The sequence below is a fragment of the Puma concolor genome, chromosome B4, assembly GCF_028749965.1.
Source record: "Puma concolor isolate L17-30 chromosome B4, mPumCon1.1.hap2, whole genome shotgun sequence".
NCBI classification, from domain to species: Eukaryota; Metazoa; Chordata; class Mammalia; order Carnivora; family Felidae; genus Puma; species Puma concolor.
Genome location: NC_141673.1, coordinates 25,366,135 through 25,380,750, shown reverse-complemented (window position 1 = coordinate 25,380,750; position 14,616 = coordinate 25,366,135). Strand labels below are relative to the sequence as shown.

Here is a 14,616-nt window from a genome sequence, read left to right as displayed (position 1 = left end):
TTAGATTCTTTTGATGAGTGATTTAGAATAAGAATGCAGACATTTTCGTGGACGTCAACCCGTGTTTGTGCTATTGTTTTTTCATTGTTTCCTTGATGTGTTGTTATGATATTTTGACCAGATTCATAATCTTTAAAAAGCATAAGATAATTCAGGATTTATGCCTAGAGGAAATCCTTTACTTTTCCTAGAAACTAAAATAAATCAATTATGATTCCAAATTATGTATGGGAAGAGACTTCCCACAATGTTACCCACGGTGCTTGCCTTTTAAATCCTTGTAAAATTGAAGTTTGTGAGTATAAACATTGTTATGGGTATGTGTATGTGTCTGAACATTTTGAACTGCAAAGAAAAAAATCGTTTTTATTCCCATATTTTTTACCCTTTTATCTAATCTTGAAACTCCCAAGTTAGCCTTGGTAATGTAGTCCAATTCTTGACTAACTGGCTTAATTTCAAATTTGATCTGTCATTTCAAGTATCATAAGTGAAAAGAAAGGCATTATGGCATTATTGAAAAAAAAAACACAAACATTTAATTTGGAGTCTGAAGAGCTGTGATCAAGTCCTGACAATCATTTACTAACTTTGGCAAGTTACTTAATCTTACTGAGCCTCAATTTCCTGATCTCTAAAATGGGATTAACACCATCTGCTTTATAGGTTTGTTTTGAGAACCAAACTGGAGATAGCTATTTTCATGGTTATAATTCAATATTTCAGCTGTGAGGGTAATTGTATGCCATAATCCTCCTGTTGCTCTTGTGTCTAGCTATGTTTTTATTATGTCAACTTCTCAAGAAGGGTGCTTAGATTCTGCAAAGCATCCAAGCATTGGGCAACACATTGTTGGTAAAATAGTCATATTGGCAACTTTGCAAGCAGCAATTGTTTCCAATGGTGGAGGTTTTAGTGGGCAGTGATATGGGCTATATTTGTGTAGGTTACAGTGCCTGTCATCTACCACTTTATATTGTATTTCTAGAGACCAAGGAGTCCAGAGATAAGTTTACTTTACAAAGAAGGCTTTTAGTCTTGTGGGCTTGGTACTCACTTCTGCACTCTTTAGGAGATCCTGTTTTGCCATCAGCTGCCTCCCAGGGGCGGTCATTGTATAATGGTGCACAGTGTTGGCAGTGGGTGCCTGCTGTGTTGTGCTTACACATACACTTCCCATGGACCTACAAAGAAAAATAATTAAGAGCTGTGAGGCACAAACAATGCTGGGAAGGAATATTCTTCCCATAGTCTTATCTCATTGGTTGGCTTTAGCAATATGATATTCATACACTTCCCTAAAAAAGCCATCAAGGTGGGAGATCCTTTCTTTAGTTTGTCTTGTGATTAATTCAAAAGGTTACATAATATATTTTTCTTGGCTGTAAATTATGTGACCCTAATGAGCAGTTCTTAGGTACTGGTTAGATATTTATTTAAATTTTTAATGCCTTAACATTTTTAAAATTCTTTACACAAGAGTACTACATCCTCACTATAGAAAATTTGGAAATCTGTAAATATGATTATCTCATATCATAATCATAATCAACATTTGAAGTTTATATTTCTAGTACTTTAAAATATAATTATATAATTCTTTTTTCATATAACAATATATTGACATCATCTTTCCATTTCATTAAATATTCTTGTACAACACACATTTTAATGGCTCCCTTGTATGGTGTACAACTTATTTTACCAATCACCTATTTTTGGTTAATTAGGTTTTTAATTATTTTTACATATATTTTAATTCTATAATGAATATCCTTGTAGCTAACTATTTGTGTACATCTTTGTTTGGAATGTGTTTTCTAGAAGTAAAATTGATCAATCAAAAATGTATATATTTTTGAGGCAGCTGGGTGGCTCGGTCAGTTGAGTGTCTGACTCTTGATTTCAGCTCAGGTCATGATCCCAGGATTGTGGGATTGAGCCCTGAGTTGGGCCCCACGCTGAGTGTGGAGCCTGTTTAGGACTCTCTCTCCCTCTGCTCATCTCTCCCGTTTGTGTGCTCTCTCTCTCTAAAATAAAAATAAATAAATAAAATAAAAAACTTTATAAAAAAACAGACGTGTGTGTGTGTGTGTGTATAGTTGTTTAAGACTTTGAATATATTTTGTCATAATTACCATAAAATTTTCTTTTCATCCTACAATTCAGAGTAGTTGAGGATTTATTAAAATAGTGATTCTCACAGGGAGGAATACTTTAGTAGAATTCTTTAGGATCTGAGAGTTTTATGAGGATTTTAATATTTTTTGTATAATCTCACCAATAATTTCTAAAAATTAATATCTTGGATCATTTTGAATACTCCCTAGTAACTGTTGCCATGAATTCTAGTACCAACATGCACTTACTGACATGTGATGTCATGACTGTACAAATGAGAGTTTTGTAAAGTAGCTCAGAATGGGGTTTCCAAATTTGGATCTATAAGGGTTTTTTTTCTTGAGAAACAGTAGAAAAGGTAAATTAGCATGAAAGTAATAAATTATACCAACCAGTCAACAAATATAACTACCAAAATAGGCAATATGTTAGGCAATGTTTGGTACACAAAGCATTACAAAACATAATTTGTGTTTCAGAATAGTGTAATGTAGGTGGATAAAATATTTACATATAAAAATATTATAGATAAATAAGACAATAAATACCTAAGAAAACAAAATGATATGAGAATTTAAAAGATGCAGAAGTCATCAGAGATTAGCAGTTGTGGGGGCTTTAGAAGGGGGTTGAATTTTAAGCTGGTCCTTAAACATGGGCAGTATTTCTGACAGGCAGAAGGGAAGAGACTTTCCAGGAAGAGGAAACAAAATGAATCAAGTTGTGGTGCTAGGAGGCTACGGAGAATCTCTGAACAAAGTTTATTTCAGTACAGCTAAAATATTTTGATGGCAATGATAAAGGAACTACTAAAAATGACATGAAATGACATGTACTTGGGGTGGGCAGAATCAAAATGAGTCCCTAGAGTTCAACAAATCTGGAAATAGCTACATCAATACATTGATGAACTATGCCTGACCTAATTTAACCCTAGAGTAAGTTGTGTTTTCTTACCCAGGAGCCCCTTTGTCTTTTAATTCTCTTAGTGCCTCTTCACTAGTAGAGGCATTCTGGATTATGCATTATCCAAGTGTGTGATATGATTACTACAGACATTATGCTCACAAAAAGTTCAAGGAATTATATAGGCATGGAGGACTGAAGACTCCTTGTGAATGATCTGTATGAAACCTAAGTGTTATAGTCTGGAAAATTTAATAAATAATGATTTTGATGGCCATCTTGCTAAATTTCATTTCTTTGTATTATAATGTAAGTTTTTTTAGTTAATGAAAATTAATTATAGCTGCTCTTTCAGTTCTTAGGGATTAATTAAAGAATATAACTTTTTTAAGAGGGTGGGATTAGCTCCTTAGAGTATGATGATGCAAAAATTTTTGTTGATTTTCCTTATAGAAATGGAACTAGTGTTATAGATTCAATTTACTGATTTGGGTACTGGAAAGCCCAAGTGTGAGCTGAGTTACAGTCACCTATTTTCTTGGGCTTCTCTTTGTGACTTTCTCTGCTAGGAGCTGTTTACATGTGAAGTTCCATGGAGTTGTAAGATACATCTCCATTCACACATTCAGGTAAATTCTAAAAATAAATTTGCACTTCAATTTGGAATCTGTAGGAATTCAATTTTTACTGCTCTATAAGAGTGTGGTCTTTTTATCCTAGCTCTTGGAAATCTGGTTTTTCATATATTCTGATAGAAATCCTCCAGTCTTACTGTTTTTATTAAATCTTTTAAATTCAACCTTCCTTAGTATGATGAAAAACAGAAACTCTTTATTATATAACTTTGGTGTGGTAAGATTCTCTAAAGGCTCTTAGTAAACCCGGACAGTTCTTTGTTTACTTGTGCTAGATGTTGATTTCAAGCAAAATGGAGTCTTTGGAAAAACTGAGAAAGAAAAATCTCTCAAAGTTGAAGAGTTTGGTAAAGTGAAGATACACTTATATAGCTGGCAGAAGTCGGTAGCATAATGAAAATAACGAGAAGAGTAGTTTTATAATTAATTCCCTAAGTTCTATAACCTATTTTAAAAAAATACTACACACAAAACATCTAGGATACAAATATTTAATGGCATTAGAGTCAGAATTCCTAGAATAAACCATCCCTAATTCACCACTGCTGTTATATGGAGTACTATCTGAGGGGGGCATTTTAGAAAATGTTAAATCTAACTAACATAAATATGGTAAAGACCAACATCAACAAATGCTATTTGCGTAAAACTTCTTAGTCCTTGAGGCTGTGTCTTAAAGAACACATAGGATTTTCCTTAGAGACAAGGACAAGAAGATAAGAATCCCAAAGGAATATTCTAGAAAAAAAGTCAGTAAATAAAGAGGGCATGTGTTGGGGGATTGGTTCTATATAGATCATGAAGCACATTAAATATTAGCTTAGGATGCTGGAATTTACCCTGTAGGTACTGAAGATCTATGAAAATCTTTGTGTAAGGAAATGATTAAAAGGTATATTAAATACACTTCTTTTCTTCTTTTAAAAAAAAAAAACTTTCTACCTCATTCTTATCTTGTCTGTTGTGTTCTTTCTTCCCCTTCCTCTTTTACTATTTCTTGTAATATATATATATATATATATATATATATATATATATATATATATAGTCATTTTATACATATATATATAGTAAAACCTTGGTTTGAGAGCATAATTCGTTCCAGAAACATGCTTGTAATCCAAAGCACTTGTATATCAAAGCAACTTTCAAGAACCATTGGCTCAGTTGTGATCATGTGATGTTCGGCATCATGTACTACTCATACTGCAAGACATTGCTCATTTATCAAGTTAAAATTTCTTAGAAATGTTTGCTCCTCTTGCAGAACACTCACAAAACAAGTTACTCACAATCCAAGGTTTTACCGTATATTTTTTTACCCCAGCTTATGCTTTCCAACAGTCAATGGCACTCAAAACTCACATATCTTTTCTGATAATGTTCAAAATTTTTCAAGGTTGTTAATTCTTATATTATTGCTTTTTAGCATCCTTTCTACTTTTAAACAACCACTTACTAAGTACTATATAAAGATAGATGCTACAAAGTATTGTTCATTCTCTTTGGAGGAACCAAACTATCATTATAGGTCAATTTATCAGGTTTGATCTTGGAATGCCCCAGACTTATAAGTAATTTCACCCAGCTGATAGGTTAGCCCTGGCCCACAAATTCCAGGCCTCAGGAGGCCACAGACATATAGGGAAACTTCATCAAACATTCACATGTATTACAAGATAATGGGGGCAGGTCAATTCCCTCTGGAGTAAGGATTTCAGAGCATTCCCTTGCTCCCACATGCTGAGAATTGGGATGAACCTCCCAGGGTCTGAAAAATGCCAGCTTAGCAAATTTTTCTGCACACAGAAAAATTCAAGGAGCTGTCATTTTGAGAATTACCAAAAATAGCTGTAAATCATTACCTAGACCATCTGAAACAAGAAGTCCTTCCTCAGCAATACAACTGTTACTGTTCAAGCTTGAAAGATCACCCACTATTTGATGCTTGTGAAAAATGTGCAAGTAAAACTAGGTCTTTATTGAAAGAAAAGAAAAAAAACAAAAAGGAATCTTTAGTAACAAGTTAAACATGGCTCTTGTTTGGTCACAAACATGAATTAGATAAAGGGCAGGAAAATGGGATTATGTACTTAAGGTTTAGTTGAAGAAGAGTGATGTCTGGCTGTCTAATTGGAAAAGGAGAAATTGACTTTAATAACAAATTTATAACTCCTAATTATATAAGAAATATTCCTTGGCATTTTGGATATTCTATGCATTTCATAACTTCCTCCCTTATACTAAGTACTTTATTCTATTAATGTCAAAATTTTTCCTACTGGGACGCCTGGGTGGTTCAGTCAGTTAAGCATCCAACTCTTTATTTCAGCTCAGGTTATGATCCCAAGGATCGAGCCCCACTGTTAGTGCAGAGCCTGCTTGGGGTTCCTTCTCTCCTTCTCTCTCTGCCCCTTCCTCATGTTCTCTCTCTCTTAAAGAAAACAAACATTAAAAAATTTCCTACTTGTATCTAATATTACTTATTTGTTACTAATATTAATCTATTTGCAAGTAATTTTTAGCATACTTATAGGGAAGGACTCATGCAAACTTTGAACCAGTAATTTGAGCAATTATTGGAACAGAATGCTCATTAGTAGCTATGCACTTCAGTGACAAATATATATTAGAGCCAAAAAGATAAGGAGAGAAAATACAGTTTCTACATATTTGAGGATCAAAATATAGGAATCTGGGTGGGGGCAAAATGAGGAAATTATTATCTTTCAAATCCATCCCTATAAGACAGATAGTCTTGCTTAGAAAAGCTGCTTCTTCATTGTTGCTTTTGAGGCAGAAAGCCTTCTAGTAGTCTGCAGCCATGGAATTGAGGAAGTTGGCCACAGCAAGAGGTTGTGAGAATTGGATGACTGGTAGTGTCAGGCAAATGGGCTGGACAATCACTTATCAAGATGTCGTAAAACATTTAAACATTAGATGGGAGATTGCCTTAGACAACTTTTAGGGTCCTACCAGACTTAGGGTTCTATGATTTTTTTTTTAAATTTTTTTTTTTAACGTTTATTTATTTTTGATACAGAGAGAGACAGAGCATGAACGGGGGAGGGTCAGAGAGAGAGGGAGACACAGAATCAGAAGCAGGCTCCAGGCTCTGAGCCATCAGCCCAGAGCCCGACGCGGGGCTCGAACTCATCACAGACCGCGAGATCGTGACCTGAACTGAAGTCGGACGCTTAACCGACTGAGCCACCCAGGCGCCCCATGGGTTCTGTGATTTTAAGGCCTGCTTCTCTGTGTTCAGAATACTGAACTACTAAAGAAGACTCATGTGGCTGGGTCTTATTATCTCACCAATGCAGAACATTTCCAGATCATCTGAAAACCAAACAAGGGAGAGCAAAGAAAATATGTATGTCTTCATTCCTGCAGCACTTCTTGTGACACAAAGGAAAAGGTAAATAAATGTTAATAATCTCTGAAGACAGACTTTCATTTGTTGATACTGACTATACCTAAGCTAACATAAATTCTGTTCTTTTTTATTTTTCTCCTCCTGTTCTCCTCCCCTGCCTCATTTCCCCCATTGCTTGTGACTAAAGATATCATAGACTAAATATCATCCTAGCTCCTGCCTTTTAAATAAAGATATATTTCATCATCTAGTGATGCTTACTACAGACATTCACCATAATGGAAATTACCAAAGCAAAAAATCAATCTGGTTAATTCTTTAGAGGACTCATATTAATTGAATTCTTTTAGGGATGCCTGATAAAATTTGCTTCCCAACTGCTTTCCAAGAAAGAAAGGAACAGCTGTTGTTCGTGTCCTGCTAAAAATTACAATGAAAGTTAGTGGGGGGGGGGGGGGGGGAGGAGACTTTACAGCTAAGTATTCAGAAATTCTTGAATTTCATAAATTAAGTAATTTACTTGTGCTATTGTGCCATTATTGTTTACATATACATGATTTTATTTTCATTTTTACCATTCAATTTTGAATTTTGATGGAAGAATGAGTCTTCTATTATACTGTCATTGGAACTTTAAAAAATGTTTGTGAAAAGAGAATGCAAACAGTGCCTACTCTATGAACCAAAGGAAAATGCCCACTTAAAGGCAGCTGCAGCAATTCATGGAACTCCATTTAGCTATGACAAATGATTTAGAAGTGGAATAATGCTATGCAGCAATTTAAGACAAAATGTGAAGGCAAAAACTGATTAATTTATAAAGAGATAGTATGTCCCTTTTAAAGAAAAGGATTAACTTTGAAAAGAATGAACTTCTTATGCATGAAAAGAGATAAATTCTAATAATGGGCTAGCCTGTTAGAACCTGCTCCTCTAATACAGGACAAAAACATGGGCAACAATGCTACAGCACAAACCTTTGAATAGAGAGTATTGTCAGGAAACATGTCTTTTCATTAACAAATAAAATATTCCTTTTCCCCATTAAAGGTTTGCATGTTTTAATTTAACAGAAGATGTGGGAGTTCTATGGTGAATATGAAGCATAATAATTGAATTTGGTGGAAAAGGGGGCTTGAAACATTCTGTCAGAATGGGGCAAAAGAGGTTGAAGGCTGGTTCCAAACCCTTGCCCAATAATACATATAGCAAGAATGCAACGAATTGAAAAAGTTTTATAAGGGCAGCTTTTGGGATGAGCACTGGGTGTTGTATGGAAACCAATTTGACAATAAATTTCATATATTGAAAAAAAATACAAAAAAAAAAAGAAAAAGTTTTACAATCTATTCATTGGTCTGAAGTTGGACACTAGAGAAAACAGCTCTTGTGAGAAAGTATGGGCAATAAAATAAAGATAGGTATAGAGCAGAAAAAAATATGTCTAAAGAATGAAAATTGGCCAGTACTTTGAGACTTCTCTCTTTTCAGTTAGTCAGTTGCCTGCAATTCTTAGCTTTTAAATGGGGTTGTAGGTCCAGGAGCCCATAACAATGTACTTATGCTCAGAAGGGGCAAATCCTTAAGTATTAGTAACAAACATATCAGCTGGGATTATAACCATTGGTTCTCAATCCCAGAACTGGACTCAGAGTTGCCTAGATAGAGAACGAACTGGCTTCCTGATGGAGGGAAAGGGAATGTCTTAAGGGAAGGAGCTAAAGACAAACTATGCCTATATTCACTATCTTGCCAAGAATCTTGTTCTGGTTGATAGAACTGGAAAAAAGCATGAATGGAGCCAATGTAATTTCGCAAGAAAATTGCATTTAGTACACTGCATGGTAATCATGTGTTTATCTGCCTCTTTCCACTACATTGTAAGCCCTTGCAGGAAAAGAACCAGTGGGTTAAATTTCTTTGAATCTCTAGTAACTGGCATAGAATATGTTTTCAATAAATATGTGTTAATTTTTTGCATTCAGGAAATATATTTTAAGGGCACATTGAGAACCTTAGTTATTGAATTTACTTCCATTTCATAAACTTGCCAAGAAAAGCAGGGTACCAATTATGCATTTAAAGTGGGAATGGGAAGGGGCACCTGGGTTGCTCAGTCAGTTAAGCGTCCGGCTTTAGCTCAGGTCATAATCTGTGCTGACAGCTCAGAGCCTGAAGCCTGCTTCAGATCCTGTGTGTCCCTCTCTCTCTGCCCCTCCCCCCACTCTTTCTCTCTCTCTCTCTCTCTCTCTCTCCCCCCCCTCAAAAAAATAAACATTAAAAAAAAGACATTTAAAGTGGGAACGGGATACTTTCAGTTGTTTGTCACAAAACAGTATTTTGTGTAGAGTAGGATTGAAACACATTCAGGTTTGTCTAGAGTGCTTCCTATAAGGTATATAGTAGTTCACAACTGGGCAAGGCATGTTCGTAAATATGTTTTTATCTCTAGTAGTCATCAATAGTTGCTCTGGGAGATTTGTAAGCTTAAGGAACATGGGTCATTCATGGAGAGTAATAATAACAATAATGATGATGAGGATAAATAATAACAAGATAATAACAACAATAGTAGTAGTGGAAGATAATAACAATAATGATGAGGAGGATAAATAATAACAAGATAATAACAACAATAGTAGTAGTAGAAGCTAATATTGAGTAGCACTATGTACTGGGCACTGCTCTGGTTCATTATATAAGCATTAACTCAATGGATGTACACAAGAACCCTATAAGGTGAGTACAATTATCATTGCCATTTCACAAAGGAAACTGAAGTTTGAAGAGTTTAGATGACTTGCCTAAGGTTACAAAAGCCAGGAAGTGGTGGAGCTGTTGTATTTGAATTCTGGCAGTCGGTTATGAGTCTTAATCCCTAACCTATGCTAGGATAAAAACCCTGGGGAATAGGATTTTGAGAGATCTGCTTTGGCCAAGTCCCTTGAGGGTGTTACCTAAATAAAATAGCTGTGTTCCAGGGCGTGCCTGGGTGGCTCAGTCGGCGTCCGACTTCAGCTCTGGTTGTGAACTTGCGGTTTGTGAGTTTGAGCCCCGCAACAGGCTCTGTGCTGACAGCTCAGAGCCTGGAGCCTGCTTCAGGGTCTGTGTCTTCCATTCTCTCTGCCCCTGCCCTGCTCATGCTCTGTCTCTCTCTGTCTCTCAAAAATAAATAAATGTTAAAAAAAATTAAAAACATAAAATAAAATAGCTGTGTTCCAAATCAATTTGTCCTTGAAGAGCTCTTCAGGACAGAAGCTGTTTTGGACTCAAAGTGAGCCATTTCATGGGTGTTCTGGCCTTGAGTGGATTATTAGTCCTATTCCTCTGGGAGAAGCCTCACAGTTTTGGAGATAGGGGAATACAGGAAGATTGGCCCCCCATTTCCCTCACCTGGCTTCAAAAAGTTTAGGGTACGTTGAGATGGAGAATACTTTTAAAAATCTCCTTGGTTCAATGTAAAACCTATCTGAGCACTGAAAATTCTGATGCCTCCTAGGGGCATCTCTGGGCCACTGCAAGTTTTACTTATCAAACTCCAGTGAATAAATTTACAAATGGAGATGATAACAGGAATGTAAATGAAGTCTAATTAAACATTTGCTCTTTGTGGATAGCACCTCTTTTATGTTATTTACTCTATTAGATGTGATGTGGTAGGGATAGTAATAACACATAGTGTGATGGTTTTTATAGTCAGTATTAATTTAGGTTATGGAGAATGGTTAAGGAGAACACTGCATAACCTGATTCAGATACATTTTGAGATTCAGGTTGCTGGGTTATTTCCATTTTTTCATGTACAAAATTCCATAAGCCCCCAAACTGTGATTTGTGTATCTAAGTGGCAGTTTATTTGTGCCATTGTGCATGCTCTTCACCATAAAAAATCAGGAGTATTCAGAAACATACATATAAGACACATAAAATTTCCAAATGCTACCAACTTTGTGTACTCCAAATTACGGGCATTTATTCCAAGATTACTCAAAGATGTGGTTCAGCAGATCTTTTTTTAATAGTATTACAGCTAGAACTAAGAACTAAAAATCAAGTTTTGTGGGTTATCTTTCAACGTACCAAGACAAAAGAAAGCAAAAAAACCAAAAAACCAAAAAACAAAAACAACAACAACAACAAAAAAACCAACCTCCCAAACCTACCTATCTGCATAAAAGAATGCAGAAACTGCTTCAGGGCAGAGAAAAGCATAATCTGGGTCTTTCAAATAAATTGCAAAACACTTTTGTATTTAAAAATATTGCTAATAAAGTAACCTCATTTTAAAAGCCAAGTGAAAGAAGGTCTTAAAATATTCCCATTGTTTTAAAATGTACTATTGTTACAATAGTGTTTTGTTTTGTTGTAAGTGAGCACTGTAGTTTAAATTTTGGGTCCTTGAGTAATTTTAGGTAGGATTCTCTCTCACCTTTCTGAGTAATGCTTTTCTAGAACAAAGAGAAAAATCTCTTCTTTTTGCAAGTCCAGGGATAGGGACTACTTTTCTTTATTTCCAGGGGCTTAAGAGCTCTTCAGGACAGAGGCTGGTTTGGACTCAAAGTGAGCCATTTCATGGGTGTCCTGGCCTTGAGTGGATTATTAGTCCTATTCCTCTGGGAGAAGCCCCCCATCTTTAAAGGTATCATCTTTTGAGAAAGATGCTTTGCATCTATTTGTAAGTATATTCAATATTCTTTGTCTTTGTATGTATGGTTCTTTGAATTTTCCTTTGAACAAGTTGTAACGTCTTCACTAATTAATGAGTTAAATAAAATTGTTGACCTATGTTTATTTATATCTGTATGAGAGTCATGGCTTCACTTTTGAAAAACTTACCCTTTAACACTGCCATTTCTTATCCCACATGTGTTCATCTATCCTAAAGTTCTTCTATCAAGACTGCTTAAGCATGTACTTCTAAAAGTGGAATTTCAACTTGCTTTGTATAGCTAAATGGGTTTTGAATGTCTTATATTTTCAAAAGATTAATTCTACTAGCTTCCTCTTTTCAGTATCATCAGGTACTTTATCTTTCCTCTGGGGACTGTAATAAATATTTCTGCCTTAAAATTACAAATAGCATTGAACTAAATATTGTGATGCCCAGGAGGCTTATGAAGATTACATTTAGATAAGATCATTCTATTGTGTACGTATGCAATTTTTTCCCCACCATTACTTCATTGCATAGAACTGTTTATTTATTCTCTGTTTCCAATGGATTTTAAGAATTACTTCTGACTACTGGGCTTTGAAAAATGATGTCTAATAGACATGTTTATTTGGATAAATCCTATAAGTGAACAGAGCTAGATTATATGCATAATTTGGTTTGAGATTTGCATGTGTACAATGACAATAAAGTCAGACACTATGATTTTAAGACATTTATTTCAGTGTATCTAAGGCTTTCTTGCCTTATAATATCAAATTAGCTTCTCTATAACAGCCACAATTTGTTCAGCTGTAAGATATAGAACAAGAGAAGATTGGCAAATATTATTAGATTCTTGCTATACTTCTTGTCCTTAGGCAAAGTTTGAGTTTTCTATAAAACTGTATGAGAAACTATATCAGTGTATAGCTAAGTAATTTGAAATTTCTTTCAAGCCAAATTGCTATGTGGTCACTGTATTAAGTTTCTAGGATGGTTGTTACATAGCCATTTGAGCCACTTCATCTCTGTTCTTCATTTGATCTTAGTTAAGTCTTGTTTTTGTAACTTCACTTTGCACTTGTCTTTATACACTGAAACTTTCCCAAGGTGACAATGCAAATCAGTGATAAGATAGGGAACAGATGGGAATGCAAGGTGGTGCAGCCACTCTGGAAAACAGTATGGAGGTTCCTCAAAAAACTAAAAATGGAACTACCCTACGACCCAGCAATTGCACTACTAGGCATTTATCCACGGGATACAGGTGTGCTGTTTCGAAGGGACACATGCACCCCCATGTTTATAGCAGCACTATCAACAGTAGCCAAAGTATGGAAAGAGCCCAAATGTCCATTGATGGATGAATGGATAAAGATGTGGTATATCTATACAATGGAGTATTACTCGGAATCAAAAAGAATGAAATCTTGCCATTTGCAACTACATGGATGGAACTGGAGGGTATTATGCTAAGTGAAATTAAAGAAAAAAATCATATGACTTCACTCATATGAGGACTTTAAGAGACAAAACAGATGAACGTATGGGAAGGGAAACAAAAATAATATAAAAGTGGGGAGGGGACAAAACAGAAGAGACTCATAAATATGGAGAACAAACCAAGTGTTACGGGGGGGGGGGGGGGGTTGTGGGAGGGGGATGGGCTAAATGGGTAAGGGGCACTAAGGAATCTACTCCTGAAATCATTGTAACACTATATGCTAACTAATTTGGATGTAAATTAAAAAAAAATAATAATAAAATTAAAAAAAAAATACAGGGGACAGAACTCCCAAGACAGTCCTAAAATATTAGAGGCTCCATCTTAGAACAGTGATGTAATCATGAGGATTCTTTTCCTTCCCACCAACACCTAAAATAACTTCTCATGATAAACTCTTTGAGGGGAAAAGGGATATCACTTCCAATTTCTTAGTACCTATTTAATTTTAATAATTTTAGAAAAAGATGGTGGAATTAACAATAATAACTTCTAATATGCTGTTAAAACTATTAACACATAACTATGAGACAAGAACCTGGGAAATTAAGTGAAGGTAAAAACTAGTAGAACTCATTTTGTAAGTAACTTATCTGTCAAGCAGTGTTTGACATGAGAATGAAGGAAGGATTTGTGAGGATTTATTCAATGTCTTTTTGGATTTAGATGGTTTTTATAATTAGTTGGGGGCCAGGTAAATTCTATTAGAAATGCTGTGGGGGATTAATAAGTACTTTTCATCCCATTGACATTCACTTGCTCAATGTGTTCACATAGCTTCTGGTTATATAAAGGAAAATTCCTTGTCACAGACTATTTTGCATTTTCTTACAAAGTTTTTTTTTTCTTTTTTTTTTTTAATTTAATTCACTCTAGTTCACATTTCCCACTGTTTTCCTTCTTTCTTGACAGCTCTGTTTGACTGTCACTCAGTATTCTATACAGTACAGAGGGTGTTACAAAAGTTGACTTGTTTAAGATAAATGAGCCCCTGATTGTAGTACAAGAAGCCAGTTGCTAGAGCATGTTTTCTTCCATAGTCTTTTGTTGTTGAATTAATTAATTCATTCAGATGCTTTTCATATTGCAAAAGTGCTTGTTTCTAGGTGAATCTTATAAAATGTAGTTTCATTATTGAGTATTCTCATATAAAAAAATTATGCTTGTTTGGCAACTCTGTCAGAATGCAGAGTCATTAAAGAAACCTGTGATCATCTGTATATGGCCAGAAAACGATAGCCACAGCATTTAGAAGAATTAGTTTTCTTTAACACCCACCCATTCAAAGCTATTGCTTTTAAAAACAATCAGCTTAATGACCAGGACTTTAAAAGAAATTCTGCAAAATTCCTATGTAACCAGCCATGGAGTTTTTCGTTTGTGTTTAGCTATTAATTTTTCTTATTATAATTATATTCAT

The 14,616-nt window shown here is 35.1% G+C and overlaps 1 protein-coding gene across 2 annotated transcripts in view; it reads right to left on the bottom strand.

Annotated features, from left to right (window-relative positions):
• NTN4 (netrin 4) overlaps positions 1-14,616 on the bottom strand; it is a 126,653-nt gene that overhangs the window by 42,710 nt on the left and 69,327 nt on the right. For both annotated transcript variants that reach the window (XM_025926628.2, XM_086712606.1), the window contains one exon: positions 1,058-1,184. In XM_025926628.2, the coding sequence (XP_025782413.1) occupies positions 1,058-1,184 (127 nt within the window). The remainder of the gene's footprint in view (positions 1-1,057; positions 1,185-14,616) is intronic.